The following is a 17104-nucleotide window of genomic DNA, read 5'->3' as shown; positions in this document are numbered from 1 at the left end:
AGGACACCCTTCTCTTTACAGTAGCTCTTTCGGACCGCGCTTCACCGCAACCGCGTTGATGTCATGCTTCATATTCAAATGTATCTCATCTTTAAACCATAAAGGTACAAGCGTCCGGCGTTTTATTTATGATAACGGGTCGAGAGTTTCGCGACACGGATTGGAGTGGAATTGATGATCTTGTAAAGCTTGTGTTACATACTGTATACTTCTATACTATAGCATGCAATCATAACCCATCATAAGGCTGTTGTAGCTGGTCGAGACTCGAGTCACACCAGCCTTCATTAACATTGGAATGAATCTCGGTACATATTAATGGCCTGCTAAGTAGCGTGTTAACGACATGCGTGTGAAGTCATTAACATAGCGTGCATCCCATCAAACAATCACTATAATGCCTGAATCCCGAGGCTAAACAATTCACAATACAACACTGCTTGTAACAAACAAAGGATGGACAGTAGGCTATAAATGTGGTTGTTGTTGAACATAGATAGGATAGGCCGCTTGTACAGTTATTTTCGGAGTTTTCCTAGTAAAATGAACTCGTTTTTCATCGCAAGTTTCATCAGCATGTTTATGCTATGTTCAGTCGTAAGACAGTGCAGCGTGTCAAAAATAGCAGACCTACAAGGTCACAACGCGTATATCCGCGACGCATTGTGCATTGTAGGTCTGTTCTCTCTCTGCTGCTTGAGGTCCGCATCCACCAGTGAAAACCTCTCACAGCCAATCGATGGCTGTTATTTCACAAACCACGCATTTTGTCCCGCCTACAAAGGTTAACCCGTAAATTGCTGGTTGTTTTTAAGGCTCGCAAAGGAGCGTTTTAATGATTTATTAGATTACAAAAATATGATATTTCACCCGTCGAATTCCGAATATTCGAATACTTTGAGGTCGAATAATTCGAATTCTAAAAATCACTATTCGTGAATGCCCTACCTGGAACTAAATATTTTGAGATGGGGGTCCATAGCCAAATACATATAATTTCGGGGGTCCTTCACATGAAAAGGTTTAAGCACCGCTGACATAGAAACATAGGTTTTTCAAAAAAACGAAACGAAATATTCAAAGACTTTTATAGGCTTTAATATCTGCTAGTTTTCAATAGTTAAAGCACAAAATAACGCAGTGAATCCTTGTACCCAGGGCCCTGAATTTGGTGCGACGCCCCTGTCCATGCTGTGTTTGGTAATGTGATTTGCACCTGTCTCCTCTTATGTTGCCTTGGGATGCTGAGCCTGACCAGCACCTCCTCTCAGGTGGGGTTGGTCAGCAGGGAAACCTCTGCAGGGAATATGAGCGATGTACTGTCCAGAAGCATATCAGCAATTTAACACTCAAATACCTGGAACGTGCCCGAGTCGCGTTAGATTTGAACCACTTTCACCATTATTGTATGCTTTAACTATTGAAAAATAGCAGATATACAAGCTCACAGCGCGGCACCGAGTGCCGCGCTGCGAGCTTGTAGATCTGCTATTTTTGAAAAATCATGAAAATGTGTGCAAGTCTTTGAATATCTTTGACCCGATCTTTGACCCGACTTCTAAATCCTTCCTCTAAATCAGCCGTTCTCAAACCTTTTCATGTCAAGGACCCCCAAAATTACATTTATTCGGCCGCAGACCCCCATCTCAAAATATGTTGTTCCAGGGACCCCCCAGAAGCAGAGATTTGAGTTACAAAAGTCTGCTTTGAAAAATATATATTGAAAAATTTGCACACATTTTCCCGACTTTTCAAAAATAGCAGATCTACAAGCTTGCAGCGCGGCACTCGGTGCCGCGCTGTGAGCTTGTATATCTGCTATTTTTCAGTAGTTAAAGCATTGAATAATTGTAGGCCTAAATGGGTTAATACAGGTCTGAAAACATGCTCTGGAAGTCATTTCAACTTGTAATCAGGGAGAGTAGATGATTTGGTTAAAGGGGAACCTCTGGTGCGGTTCTGTTGTGAGGATGGCATGTGAGACGGAACACTTCCACATGTGTCGGTCTGGCTTGCCCTGGAGAGTCGCCCAGAGTTTTACGTAGGCCGAGCTCTCGACACACAGAGCACTGTACTGGGACAGAGAACATATTAGGACACAGGGCGTATTGGGAAGTTTTATACCACATCTTATCGTCTTTTCTTTACCCCTTTTTTTCCTCGCAAATGTTTATCCCACGATTTTGTAACCCATTTTTTCACCCAGTGACAAATGCCTAAGCTATGTAATCCTGGGCTCTGCTCTCCCTCTGCCGCGACTGGGGAGACAACAGGCTGACCTCATGCTTCCTTCAATGCATGAGTAGTCCAAGTTGTTTCTTTTCACCTGACCCCAGTATGGACGTAGCGTGTGGAAGGAACACGTTATTCCAACCAGTTCCTTTCCCCTCCATCAGGCGCCCCGGCTTGCTAGTGGGAGGCATTATTGAGACCAGGATTACTGCATGTTTTTGTGAGGGTATCAACCCTAGGAGACACGGAGAGAACATGCAAACTCCACACAGAAAAGCCCTTTCGCCAACCCCACCTAGGGTGTGGGCGCTGATGATGCGGAGGAGAGAACACGCCCCCGGCGCCCACAGCGTCCCCCGGCGGGAATCGAACCTAGGACCCACATCTTATCATCTTACAATAATACGATAGGATTCATGTTAAGCTCCTCTTCTGAATCCATTATCGTTTATTCAGCATTTCCCCGATTGATTATCAGTTCATATCGGAACATTTAAAAAGAAAATACTGGCTATAAACGTATTGAAACAAAACGATGTTCAATGGAATTTCACAATCAGGAAAATGTCGCTTGGTAACCCTGACCCCCAAAGTCCATCTGTGATCCTTATACTTCATGCCTCTGCTTGCCACGTGAACCATTTAGTCCTGATGACACAATGTTTTCCTGTGTCGGGGTGTCCATGAACACTGTGTTGATTGATTGATTAAGCTTTTATAAGAGGTTTGCATAGGAAAAAGGTACAGGACAGTACAGTTCACAGTAAGGCTGGGCGATATTAGGAAAACCTTCGATATTCGATAACATTGTTGAATACCTCAATATCGATATTACTCACGATATTAGTAGAAACAATTGCAGTAAATATGCTTTAGGTCCACTACCTGCCTAACCCAGATAATTCATAGCATATCCATGCATGCACAGTTTCACACTGCACAGTACACATAGAATAAAGAAATGAAATGCCTTATTTCCATTTTCCAACAATGGTTTTATTGAGATAACCACACATGGTTAAAGTTGGAATGCTTTTTTGTTGCATGTGCTACGTGCATGCATAGTATCTCTGTTAATTAATTTGACACATACACACCAATAAATACCTCATTTCAAGCCGTCTTCGTCGATATGTATACTGTACCTTGCATGTTGATACCTCCATATTGGCACATTTTCGATATATTGGCCAGCCTTAGTTCACAGGTACAAGGCCAACTAAAAGGATAAAAAACACAAACGCTTTTGGCTTCTTTAAATTGGGATCCCTTTTAATGTGTAGTGTATCTTGTACACCAGGCCTTGTACGTGTGTGTAGATGCAAGTGAAATAAATGTACATTTGGTGCATGCTCGCTTCATCCTAACATACATTTTAGAACTGCAGCCAGCGGTATTTGGTAGACTGGTAGACAGGTAGACAGGACCAAATGCAGCACTCCAATTGGCTATGGAATGATCACGTGGCACACGTGCCGACGTCCTCACGCACACGTCCTCACGTCACACCAGCGCCACACAAAAGTCAACACAGAGAGAGAGAGAGAGAGAGAGAGAGAGAGAGAGAGAGGCTTTACAGTCCGTGGGTCTAAACCGAAAGTGAAACTTTACAACGCGAGAGAGAGAGGGAGAGAGAGGAGAGAGAGAGAGAGAGCGAGAGAGAGAGAGAGAGAGAGAGAGAGAGAGAGAGAGAGAGAGGCTTACGGTCCCGTGGCTCTAAACCGAAAGTGAAACTTTACAACGCCATGGAGAAAGGCAGCACAGCAGTCCTCAATTATTCATTACTAGAGGTTCGCGGCCCTTTGGGCCGCTCACATCTAGAGTCCACGCCCGCTTCTTTACTAAAAAACTTTTTATTTCAAATTTTTTTTAAAAAAAGGTCAAAAAAAAATAAAAAAATAAAAAAAAAATTAAAAAAAAATAATAAAATACAAAAAAAAAACAAAAAAAAAAAGAAGCGGGCGTGGACTCTAGATGTGAGCGGGCCGTAGGCCCGCGAACCTCTAGTGTTGTACATTTCAGTTTAAAAGTCCCTCTGGGCTCGGTCATTATTAGTCTCCAAAGTCCACTGTACACGTGCACTGGCTCGCCCCGCTTGCAGAAGATAATTTAGTTCCCTGAGTAATACTTTGGAGGCATCATCGATTACTCCCAAGAGCTGTGGAAGCGATCCGCTGCCAGGCACTAAACGCTGCCTTTGCACATAAATATCAGGGGGAAAGAATACCTTTATGTGTCCCCCCATGTGAGCCATGTGTATTTTTGGGGAGCAATAATTTGATTTCACTGTCCCTTTAACCCATTTAGAACGGGTACACATTTTGTGTATCATTATTTTATGCTTTAACTATTGAAAAATAGCAGATATACAAGCTCACAGCGCGGCACCGAGTGCCGTGCTGCGAGCTCGTAGATCTGCTATTTTTGAAAAGTCGTGAACATTAGAATTTTGACCCGATTCTATAAGTGTCTTTTGAATCCTTCTAATTCTAGGCCTAAATGGGTTAATAGGTCGATGTCGCCAAAGATTGTTGATATCATAACCTGCCGTTCAATATTTTATATCAGCGATTGACTTGAGAGTTTGTTAACAGAGCTGTGCCTCACGTGTGACTGCAGGGACGTGCAGAGAATGTTAGAGAGGCAGGGGCTGACATTTCTAAAAGGGCCTTTTGGTGAAAATATTGAAAATAGCAGAGGTCAGCGATTTTCATTACTTGATACCACACTAAACTAAGCATAAAAACAGGCAATACTGGAGACGTGGCGTACGGCATGGATTTCTACACAGTGAGGGCGATTCTTTCAACATAAGATGCTGCATTCAAGTTCAGGAGAGTATGGACAAGGTCATTCTCTTGAATGCTGCCTTCAGGTATGGCATGGAAAGAGGGCATTTGCATTTCTTTAACCATAGTAAAAACTGCATTTGTGATCTGGAAAGGGCACTTTTTTTACAGGCGGATAAAAGGGCAGGGGCTCAAGCCCCCTTTCATGTCTGTGTGTGCACGTGCCTGTGTGACTGTCCAGGGCTCTACGGTCTTGACGAGACGGACTTGGACAAGACCTTCCAGCTGCCTCTCACTACCTTCATCGGAGGAGAGGAGCCCACCCTGCCCCTGAGAGACATCATACGGCAGCTAGAGGTAGCTTGAGTGTGTGTGTGTGTGTGTGTGTGTGTGTGTGTGTGTGTGTGTGTGTGTGTGTGTGTGTGTGTGTGTGTGTGTGTGTGTGTGTGTGTGTGTGTGTGTGTGTGTGTGTGTGTGTGTGTGTGTGTGTGTGTGTGTGTGTGTGTGTGTGTGTGCGCGCGCAGCCACGCATGTTTGTGTAATACGTAATATGTGTGAATCAATGATTCCCAAAAGTTGTGCCGAGGCACGCTGGTGTGCCAAGACACAAGTCCTGGTGTGCCTAGAGATTTTGAGACGACCACACGTTATTGTGAATGTGATATACAGTCATAGACTGTAAAAAATATGGACCGTGGGAACCCATTGGTTTCTATGCTGCGAAAATGACGCTCTTTTTGCTCTTGTTTGGGTGTCGTCATCATGGTACCCATTACTACCCAAGGAATGCTATTGGCTGCCAACGCTCACGTCTAACCGCTACATGGGACATTGTCTTGAGCTTGCCGAAAATAAAGCACACAAAGAAGAATCATCACAAGCCTATGATCACAAGCCCCTCCTACAGTATACCCTGCTTGCCTGCTATTACATCAAATATAACATAAATTGGACCATATTTTCACAAAACGCCTATCATGGTGATTGAAACTGGACTTTAAAATAGCGAGTAGTGACAAGTATTTATGACAATGTTTATTAACACATCGGGTGCCCACGTGGTGTCTACGCGTCAATCTCTTTGATCTTTACGAGTGCCCAACGACGCGTTTGACGCGTTGTACAGTAAACTATACTGTACTATAGCTACTGCACTTGGCTACCGCGGTGATGAAACAACTCCATTTCCCAACATGCAGCGCGCAATTACGTCACCCGGACGTGCTGTGTGGCTCGTTGACTTCCTGTTTACCGGCTGTTTTCTCCGGATTCTCTTCCTTTTTTCATTTTTTTCTCAAAACAGCAGCCTCTTCTACATGCCGTAACACAAACACTGTGGCTTAGAAATGATAAAAAACGGTCCTGACTGAAAGAAAAGATTTTCGCGAAATAAACAGGACATACTCGGATTACTTTTCTCGCCAGTACTCTCGCCGGTAGGTAAAATGACGCGTTGCCATGGGCACCAGCAAATTAAACGTCAGAGATCACGTGGGCATCCGATGTGTTAAGGTAAGAAAATCAAATGTAAAAGTTCGGGGGAAATGAATGGAATCCTATGGAGAACAGTGCAACTAGCGGCCAATCATAGGAACTTTTAGTTTGAATTCAGGTGTGCCATGGGTTTTTTACTTGCCCTTTGGTGTGCCTTGGTTTGCAAACCGCTGGCGTTTTGAGCGGAGTGAGATGTATCCTGTTGCGTTATTATTCGCTGTTTCTTCCCACTCAGGCAGCCTACTGCGGACCCATAGGCGTGGAGTTCATGTTCATCAACAACATAGAGCAGTGCCAGTGGATCCGACAGAAGTTTGAGAGCCCTGGGATCAAGCAGCTCACCAACGGCGAGAAGAGAACGCTGCTGGCCCGGCTGGTCAGATCCACACGGTCAGAACTCATCACCTACTAGGGCATTCACCAAATATTCGAATATTTGAATGTTCGAATATCAAAGTCACTATTCGACGTTTTTCACCGAAGTCGAATATTCGCTTATTATTTATTTTTGTGTTGTTTTCTCTTTAAAAAAAGATATCGTTTATAAAGCTTGGCTAGATAGGAAGTCATAAGAATGAGTTGTCAATGCCCCTGGTGGATGAATTTGTTCATTTGAACCAGGGGTTCTCAAACCTTTTTTAGGCCGTGAGTCCGGCCTGTGACCCCCAAAATAAACATATTTGAACCGGGGACCCCCACCCTGACAAGCACTTGGAATGTAGGTATTACATTTAATCTGACTCGGTTCCGCAGATAAATATTGTGAAAATAGCAGACCTACATGCTCACAACGCCTCGCAGCGCGAGGCGTTGTGAGCATGTAGATCGGCTATTTTCACAATGTTCGCCTCTTGCGTACTTAATATTTGGCAGTTTGGCCAGTCCTGTCGAATATTTGACTATTCGAATACTTTGAGGTCGAATAATTTGAATACTAAAAATCACTATTCGTGAATGCCCTATCACCTACAGCAGTGGTTCTCAACCTTTTCATGCCGCGACCCCCAAAATAATCATAATTTTAACTGGGGAGCACTAGAGTTGAGGCATTACATTTTGTATAACACGGTTCTATTGCGAAATAGCAGATCTACGGAGCATGTAGATCGGCTATTTTCACAATTTCTGCCTCTAATATTTGACGATTTTGTCCATTGTTTAATTTGCCATTTTTGAGGTAAATAAAAAGTCCTTAAATTGTCTCTTTAGAAATGTGCAGATACCCTCTATACACTTAAACTTTATGTTGGTTTGTTAACTGTTGAGAGAGAAAACAATGTTGCTCATTAAGTCAATCAACTGGGGACCCCTGGGGGTCCCGACCCACAGGTTGAGAACTGATCTACAGCACTGCTTCCCAAACAGTGGCCCGGGACCCCATTTGTGGGTCTCCGACACATTTTTGTGGGTCGCTTCCTTTTTTTTGTTTCCTACAATTTCGTTTTTTAATTGTTATTATTCAAAATATTTTCCAAAAACATGAAGTAGTTACAAAATTCAATTATTTTTTTTCTTTTCATTTTTCAGTAATTTCATGAACAAATGAAAGAAATTAGAAAACAAATGTTTAAGAAGTATTGAAAATAGCCGCGTTGTGAGCTTGCAGCTTGCTATTTTCACTAGTTTGGGCGAATATCTAGTAATTTCCCTTTTTGGGTCACAGGCTAAAAAGTTTGGGAACCACTGATCTACCGTTTCCCAAACAATGGGTCAGGACCCATATCTGGGTCACAGATGCATTGTCATGGATCGCTAGTGCATTGATCTTTTTTTGTTTCCAACATTTCGTTTTTAATTATTATTTCAAAACTTTTTCAAAACATGAACATTCTCAATACTTCATAAACTAAATCGAAATTCAAATATCTTTTCCAATCGAATTTCATTAAATAGGCTAATGGAAGATTCCATAAATTAGAAAAAGTAGGCTAGTGAAAAATAGCCGAGGCACAACGTGGGCGAAGCGACGCGTTGTGAGCTTTTAGAACTTCTATTTTCTCTAGTTGGGGTCCCGGGAAAAATATCTGATTTCTCTTTTGGGTCTTAAGTTAAAAAGTTTGGGAACCAATTATCTCCAATACCGACTGACATTATAAATAGTGACTACTACTAAGAGTGACAGCGAGGGATGCGAATAACTGCTTTCGTACTTTTTAGATTAATCAAATACTGTATCCTTCCACTCACTCAGCCACCCCGGTTGTCGATGATCAGCGCAGTAGCACGCCGTGATCTTTGTGGAAGTCCAGTTTGTGTTGACGTTCCAGTTCCAGGTTGTTATTGCTGCACCAGTCAACTAGAGAGGGAGGCATTATTCCCAGGGGTGTCACAACGGGGGGGAAAGTGGGACTGAGTTACTAGGGCCCAAGGTAGAGGGGCCTTAATTATTTTATACTTTAGCTAATGAAAAATAGCAGATATACAAGCTCACAGCACGGCACTTGCTGCGAGCTTGTAGATATGCTATTTTTGAAAACTTGTGAAAATGTGTGCAAATCTTTGACTATATGTATTTTTTAAGCAAACTCAAATTTTGCTTCTTACCCAGGGGGAAAACCAGCCTTTTTTTTGGAAACCTGCATTTGCCCCGACATAAAAGGTTGTCCACCAGAAATATTATCTATGACCCAGTAGGATCACAACCTATATGGACAACCCGGTCAATTTGTACGGCAAAGTTCCAATATGGCCGCCTCAATATTAGTTTTAATGGGGGGTGAATAGGGAAATTTTTTAAACTGAGGGATATTTCCACGAAACTTCACAGGTTGATCAATGGTATACATATGAACATTTTTTGTATTTTGTATTTCCATGAAATCCAATATGGCCGCCACAATATGGCCGCCATAATGTAAGGACCCAGAAAATAGGTTTTGCCTCTAACTTCTGAACCAGATGAGCTAGAAACGCAAACTTGGTGTCTATTTCATGGTGTCTGACCATGGGAGACTCAATGGAATAGCTAATTGTATTATTGGGTGTGTCTGGACCTTTATTGTGCATATTTGCAAGATGGTGGATTCCCAAAATAGAGCTTTAACATAATTTCTACCATGATTGTTGACTGCTTTTGCAAATACAAGCAATATGAATCCATTTGCTAAGATTTATGGCACAGAAGGGACTTATACCTGTATTATTCTTGAGTTTGCATGTTGTCAAAATGGCTGTAAACGAGATATTATATTTCCTGTCCGATTCTACTGTATGTAGTTGTAGCAATGACTTCAGATAAAATCAGAGACCAAAACAATGTATCTTAGAAATTATTTTTTATTTAAAAAATTAATAAAAAAAGAGAGAGATTATCTCAATGAAATGAATGCAACTGCCTTTTTGGGTCTTTCACACATAGACATGCACATGCTTTCCAACAACTTCAGCTTCAGGGAAATTATAATGAACTCATGATTAAAACAGGCTGCATTATAATGCAAATCATTGCTAGTCACTATCACTGTCATGTGTACCTATCCTGCTGCATCTTGTCTCCAGTCCTTGGCAACGACACCCCAAGTAGCATGCAATTCCCTTCTTCGCACATGAAGTTCAATCACCCGAGAGAGACTTGGAGTAGAACCGCTGCTCCTTCACTTGGAAAGGAGTCAGCTTAGGTGGTTCGGGCATCTAGTACGGATGCCCCCCGAGCGCCTTCCTAGGAAGGTCCTCGATGCACGTCCCACTGGGAGGAGACCCCGTGGCAGACCTAAGACCAGATGGAAGGATTATATCTCCAGACTGGCCTGGGAACGCCTCGGTATACTCCCAGAGGGAGTGGAGGAAGTTACGCAGGATAAGGAAATCTGGAAGTCTCAGTTGGAACCGTTACCCCCGCGACCCGATTCCGGATAAGCGATTGAAGATGGATGGATGGATGGATGGCACATGAACAGTTTTTCTGGCAGCCTTTGATACAGCTACATGATATTGCCTTGTCCATTGATATAGGCCAGGCTGGCTCTGTAGATGGACAGGGGACTGCCTTCCCATCACTGAGAGACCATCCATATTCAGTGAAGCAAGGGATGTCTGGCTTCGCGATGTGTGCAGTTTTATCTATTATGGCTGCAAGAGCAGCTCTTTTCAGGTGCAGGCCAAAGGCATTTTCTGTAGGTGGCAGCAGCTTCAACAGGGTTGATCGGTTATTTAGGAACTTGTACACTCTCAGCTTTGCCAGGTCAAAGTCCTCCGAATGGTCAGCTTTTGATGCATATACAGCTATTGTGAGGTCTCTAGCCTGATTCTTGACATCCTCTGAGAGGGAATAAGAGGAATTTTCACCAAACTCCTGAAGTGCAGGGAGATCTAGACCCATGCTGGTCTTGAACCATGCCTTCTTTCCAGTGAAAAAGGGATAGCTGGTGGTATCTCTGCCACTCAGGCTGTGAATAAAGGGCAGGGCACGACACTGTGCGAGTCCAAGGGCTGAGACCATGTGATGGATAGGAAGATATGCATCCTGCTCTGTTCTCACCCACAGCTCTGGAAGGTCTAGGAGGTGGGTAGCAGCATGATATAGATGCCTATATCATGCTGCCGCCATGGGAAGGCAGTCCCCTGTCCATCTACAGAGCCAGCCTGGCCTATATCAATGGACAAGGCAATATCATGTAGCTGTATCAAAGGCTGCCAGAAAAACTGTTCATGTGCGAAGAAGGGAATTGCATGCCACTTGGGGTGTCATTGCCAAGGACTGGAGACAAGATGCAGCAGGATAGGTACACATGACAGTGATAGTGACTAGCAATTATTTGCATGCTGTATTGCATGCTGTATCAACCTGTGATCAACCTGTGAAGTTTCATGGAAATATCCCTCAGTTTAAAAATTTTCCCTATTCACCCCCCATTAAAACTAATAGGGGCTAATATTGAGGCGGCCATATTGGAACTTTTCCGTACAAATTGACCGGGTTGTCCATATAGGTTGTGATCCTACTGGGTCATAGATAATATTTCTGGTGGACAACCTTTTATGTCGGGGCAAATGCAGCACACCTTCCTTTGCCCCCTGGGTATCTGGGGGGTCCCTGGGACTAAATATTTTGAGATGGGCGTACGTGGCCAAATACATATCATTTTGGGGGTCCTTCACATGAAAAGGTTTGAGCATCACTGACATAGAAACATAGTTTTTTTTTTTTTACTTCAAAGACTTGCACACATTCTCATGATTTTTCAAAAATAGCAGATCTACAAGCTCGCAGCGCGGCACTCGGTGCCGCGCTGCGAGCTTGTATATCTGCTATTTTTCAATAGTTAAAGCACAAAATAACGCAGTGAATCCTTGTACCCAGGGCCCGGAATTTGGTGCGACACCCCTGATTATTCCTATGAGCCCGGGCTGTCTCATCATTACAGGAAATCAGGCCTGCCAGTGGTGTGTATCTCCTATAGTTTTCTTACAGTGTCATAGTGGGAAATACACTCTTTGGTGTACAGTATAATGAATACAGCAGAGATGAAGACACAGCCCTGAGGGACACCCGTGAAGCTCAATTTTGACAGCCTGTGTTCTGCCCACTAATAAGCCCACTAATAAGGCCCACGGTAAAAGCTGAGCTATAGTCAATGAACAGCAGTGGTGGAAAAAGTACTCAAATTTTGTGCTTAAAGCAAGCAGGGGTTTACAAAGTGGGTGACGGGGCACCCTGGGGTGCCGTGACAACAGTCCAGGAGTGCCGCGAAATTGGACACATATTTAGTATCATTTTAAACTTGAAGTACAAAGTTATTTTCAGTCGGTTCTAATCAAAATGGCTATTATCTCAACGTTTTCCTCGCAACATAATCGCTAAAATATGCCATAAATATAAGGTGCTGGGAGTGAAAATTAGGAATATAATAATGTAGGGGTGCCTCGGATGAAAATAATATTTATAGGGGTGCCCTGAGCCAAAAAGGTTTGGGAACCCCTGGCTTAAAGTGCCAAAAGTAAAAGTACTCATTATGCAGAATGACTAATTTCAAGTTTTCTAATGTATCAACATCTTTTGAAAATAGAAGATCTACAAGTGGGTCTGCAGATCTACAATGTGTTGTATTGTGACGCATTGTGAACTTGTAGATCGGCTATTTTCAAATGGCCCAAATGTATATGGTTGAAGTGGTTAATGTATATGTTGTGATAATAATCAATCTACAAAGTAACTAGTAGGCCGACCTAAAGTTTTCTAATAAATGTAGTGGAGTAAAAGTACAATATTTGGATCCGAGATGTAGAGGAGTAAAAGATCACTGATGAACAGCTCCCCAAGGTAGGCAGCAGGTGTCTCTTGATCAATGGTTCTCAAAGTGGGGTCCGTAGACCTCCAGGGGTGCTTGAGGGGGTTCCAGGGGGTCCGCAGCTAAATTAGTTAATAGAGCATCGCAGTCGATACATTGGCTATTTGAAAATAGCCAGTTTACAAGCTCACAATGCACTCGTGCATTGTTTATAAATCGGCTATTTTCCAGAATCTTGAATATTTTTGAAACCTTTTAACAACACATATGGGTGTCCCTGGCACAACCTATTTCTTGACGGGAGTCCACAGCCAAATATATTCATTTGGGGGTCCTTGAGCGAAATTAGATGTTTGCCCGAGACCCAAACTAGTAAAAAAAAGCAGATCTATAAGCACACAATGCTTTGTGCCGCGTTGTGAGCTTGTAGAGCGGCTGTTTTCACTACTTCTTAATTTCTTTTTTCTAATTTATGGAATTTCTTAGATTTTTCCATTTATTGCATATATTTTTTTTATTCAACCCCATCTATTGAACACTGAGATGTGTGCGTGGCCTTGCAAAAATGGGTCCGGAAATACGTGGGAAAACGGAAAAATATCAGATAAAAAGGCTTCTTATTAAAGAACACAGAGGTTCCAGGTAATTATGCCGGCCAAGATTTAGAACGGTTTGTGGTTTGTGAAGCACTTTGTTTGTGAAATTTGAATGTTTGTGTAGTTTGTATAGGCTTTTGAATTCGCGTCCACAAACCGAGGTAAATCCTGACCCATGACGGCCGTACGTCATGTTATCAACGACCGTCATGTTTCAGGGCTAGCTGTGTAGAGTGAGAAAAGGAGCAGATTTGGAATAGAGCCCTGGAGGGACACCATGAGCAATGATGGCTGAGTGGTTAGTGTCCATACCTAGGACTCTGGAGACCCCAGAGGTCGCAGGTACGATTCCCCGCTCCGGCTATCACTGCTCCCCCCCTCGCGCTCCTTGTGGGCTGCACTGGGTTTAGCTGGGTTAAGCTGAAAAAAGCAGCTGGGTTGGGCTGTGATATCTGAATTTCCCTCGCGGGAGGAGTAGGTAACTATCCATCTATATCTAACACCAGCCAGCAAAGTAGACTGTACTTATGCTTTGTGGCTAAAGCATATCGTCGTTGTCGGTTGGAAACCTCGTATCTCCAAGTTTCAAATGTGTACGTTCTTTCGTAAAGTAACGCCCTGCTTCATCATACAAGGTGGGCGCACAAAAGTAGTGAAAACAGCAGATCTACAAGCACACCGCGAGGCGTGTGCTTGTAGATCGGCTGTTTTCACTAGTTTAAATCATTTTTAAAAGTATAAACGCAAAACGAACGGATTTGGACATATAAGGTTTTCACCCGACAACGACGATATGCTGGTGCTCTACACTGGGTGATAAACCAATTAAAAACACCAGTCCAAACAGAAGCAGGTTCAGCAGCGTTGACAAGCGGACACAAGACCAGGGTCTGCAGCTGTTCCTGACCTCCTGACCCTTCCATCGCATGGGGGGCTCAGGGGGGCTACCATTGTACGCAGACTTGAGCTTTCATTAGAACGGCAGTATTCGTAAATTCTTCTCAAATTATTTCTCATTATTATACAACTGATGCATTATTATGTATTATACCTCTTCGTCGTGTAAGGAAGTCAGTGGTTCTAGCTTGAGACCTGCAAGACAAGTTTGATGTCTCCCCGCGACCCAAACTACTTCTTTATTTATATTTTAGGGAAAGTATTCCATTATTATTTATGTATCTACAGATGCTGTCATGAAACTGACATTGTTGTCATTTGAGTAATTTGGTACCATATCTATCCTCAACATGTATACATTAACAAAGCAGTGTTCATTAACTTATAGACTTTTGTACTTCTGACTGTAGATGGGACAGATTTCACAATTTTGCTCTTCTACTATGAAGTAGGGCGTTCATTTAAGAAAAAAACAAACATGAACCTTTTAATATGGAGATACAAGGTTTCTGGCTCGACAGCAAAGACATTTAAAGTTACAGTATAAACAGTAGCAGCCTGTCCTGTTTTTACTCATACCCTCCCCCCTGTTTCTTGTGTTTCTTCTTCTTGGCTGGTGTGCTGCCCGGCTGTGACTTGGTCTTCTTGAGTTGTAGTACTAATGAAACTAAATGAAAGTTAGTGTAAGTGACATGTCTTGGTTAAGACTCATTTTACCGTAGAGCCTTCTTGTGCGGGAGAAGAGAACTTCTCCCGCACAACACTCCCCGCTGACAGGTGCCACCCCCAGCCAGTAGGAATACGTGCAATGACCAGTATCACCCTCCCCCAAACACAGGCCAATTGTGCCCAACAAAGCCAGCTACACCTCGATGGATTCCAACCCACAACCTCTGTGGTGGTGCGCAGGGACTTTACCACTGCACCACTCGATATAGAGCTATTTAATACGTATTTAAAAGAAGGCCAGAGCATTTCTTTTTAAAACGTACATTTTATTTTGTCACACAGCACACTCACAGGGTCAACATTTTACATAATTTTCTTCGTCATATTTCAGTCCTTATCAATGCTCCGTGGTGTCATTCTTCCGGGTCGTGTATTCAGTCCATTTCTCCCATTTTTCAATAAACAACTCTTCTGTATCCTAAGTCTGTGTAAATCTCTCCATTACATACATTTCCTCCACAATGCACAGCCCTGCTCACAAGTTGGGGAGTCACTTCTATACCACAATCTTGTTTCTTTTTTTTTTGATGGCTGCTAGTAGCACCTTGAACAGATACATGTCTTTCGTCAAGTTTCCTAGATATAATACCCACTTGTCTTTGGTATTTTCAATATCTCTTTTATTACTCACCACATTTCATCCCAAAATGTGTACATTTTTGGATGTTTGTGATCAGCGTCCATGTTTCTACACAGTCTCCAGCATGGTTGTTTCTCTGCTGTGACCTTTCCTCTGATCTTTGGAGTTATGAAGTATCTAATAATGTTCTTCCAGCAAAACTCCCTTCACACTCTAGAGCTTTTCCCTCCACACTCTAGAGCTTTTTAAATGCCACGTTAAACTCATGAACAGCATGAAGTCGAGAGACGGTCTGCTCTATAATGCCATGAGGCCTTTCATTCAACCCCACCTTGTTTCAATGTGTATGCAGGTTCGAGGACTTCCTGGCGAGGAAGTGGTCTTCGGAGAAGCGTTTTGGCCTGGAGGGCTGTGAGGTTCTCATCCCCGCTCTGAAGATGATCATCGACAAGTCCAGCTCTGTGGGCATCGAGGGCGTCATCATGGGCATGCCTCATCGGTACGTTTGTTCACAGACAGGAGTGATTTACACACAGGGGTGTCGCACCAAATTCTGGGCCCTGGGTACAAGGATTCACTTCAATTATTTTGTGCTTCAACTATTGAAAAATAGCAGATATACAAGCTCACAGTGCGGCACCGAGTGCCGCGCTGCAAGCTTGTAGATCTGCTATTTTTTTTTTTTAAATCGTGAAAAATTGTTCAAGGTTTTCAAGGTTTTTTGAAAACCTATGTCAGTGGTGCTCAAACCTTTTCATGTGAAGACCCCCAAAATCATATGTATTTGGCCACGGATATAAAAATATTCAAATATTCGCTTAAAAAATACATATATTCAAAGATTTGCACACATTTAAAAAAATAGCAGATGTAAAGCTTGCAGCGCGGCACTTGGTGCTGTGCCGTGAGCTTGTATATCTGCTATTTTTACATAGTTAAAGTATATAAAATAATTAAGGCCCCTCCACCTTGGGCCCTAGTAACTCAGTCCCACTCCCCCCCCCCTTGTGACGCCCCTGATCATACATATTACTGCGGCTGTTATTTGTTTTATAGTCTTAATGGTAGAGACACGAATATCTTAACATGTTTGCTTCTCTTTGCCCATGTTGAATTGATATTCTATTGTCATACCACCATCTTCCACCATGCAGGGGTCGGTTGAACGTCTTGGCCAACGTGGTTCGTAAGGAACTGGATCAGATCTTCTGCCAGTTTGATCCCAAACTGGAGGCTACCGATGAGGTAGGAGCTGCTTTAGACACCTCACTGTGAAGATAAACAAACATTGCATTGTGTTGATGTGTATTTGGGTGCTGTTAGGGGCACTTCGAGGTAGCGATGTACAGATACCATTTCTTTCTCATAAAGATAGATTTCATGGTATCGGAATGGAATAGAATAGCTTAATCACGAATCCAGCATTTACGGCAGTATCGGCAGCTTTTACGATATTGGTATCGGTATCGGAACAACTCTACTTCCAGGTGCTACGTTTAAGCAATATTACACAAGAGTGTGTGCATTATCATGGTTATTTGGCACTTAGCCTTGCTGCAG

At 42.9% G+C, this 17104-nt stretch overlaps 1 protein-coding gene across 1 annotated transcript in view; it reads left to right on the top strand.

Moving 5' to 3' along the window:
- ogdhl (oxoglutarate dehydrogenase L) overlaps positions 1 to 17104 on the top strand; it is a gene marked incomplete at its 5' end in the record, with an annotated part of 74849 nt that overhangs the window by 11799 nt on the left and 45946 nt on the right. Inside the window, 4 exons of the mRNA XM_080740458.1 lie at positions 5263 to 5378; positions 6751 to 6905; positions 15897 to 16043; positions 16699 to 16789. Of these exons, the coding sequence (XP_080596584.1) occupies positions 5263 to 5378; positions 6751 to 6905; positions 15897 to 16043; positions 16699 to 16789 (509 nt within the window). The remainder of the gene's footprint in view (positions 1 to 5262; positions 5379 to 6750; positions 6906 to 15896; positions 16044 to 16698; positions 16790 to 17104) is intronic.

The sequence above is a fragment of the Nannobrachium achirus genome (assembly GCF_963921795.1).
Source record: "Nannobrachium achirus genome assembly, chromosome: 13".
Classification (NCBI taxonomy): Eukaryota; Metazoa; Chordata; class Actinopteri; order Myctophiformes; family Myctophidae; genus Nannobrachium; species Nannobrachium achirus.
The sequence above is the reverse complement of the archived record's forward strand: the minus strand, read 5'-3'. Positions and strand labels throughout refer to the sequence as shown.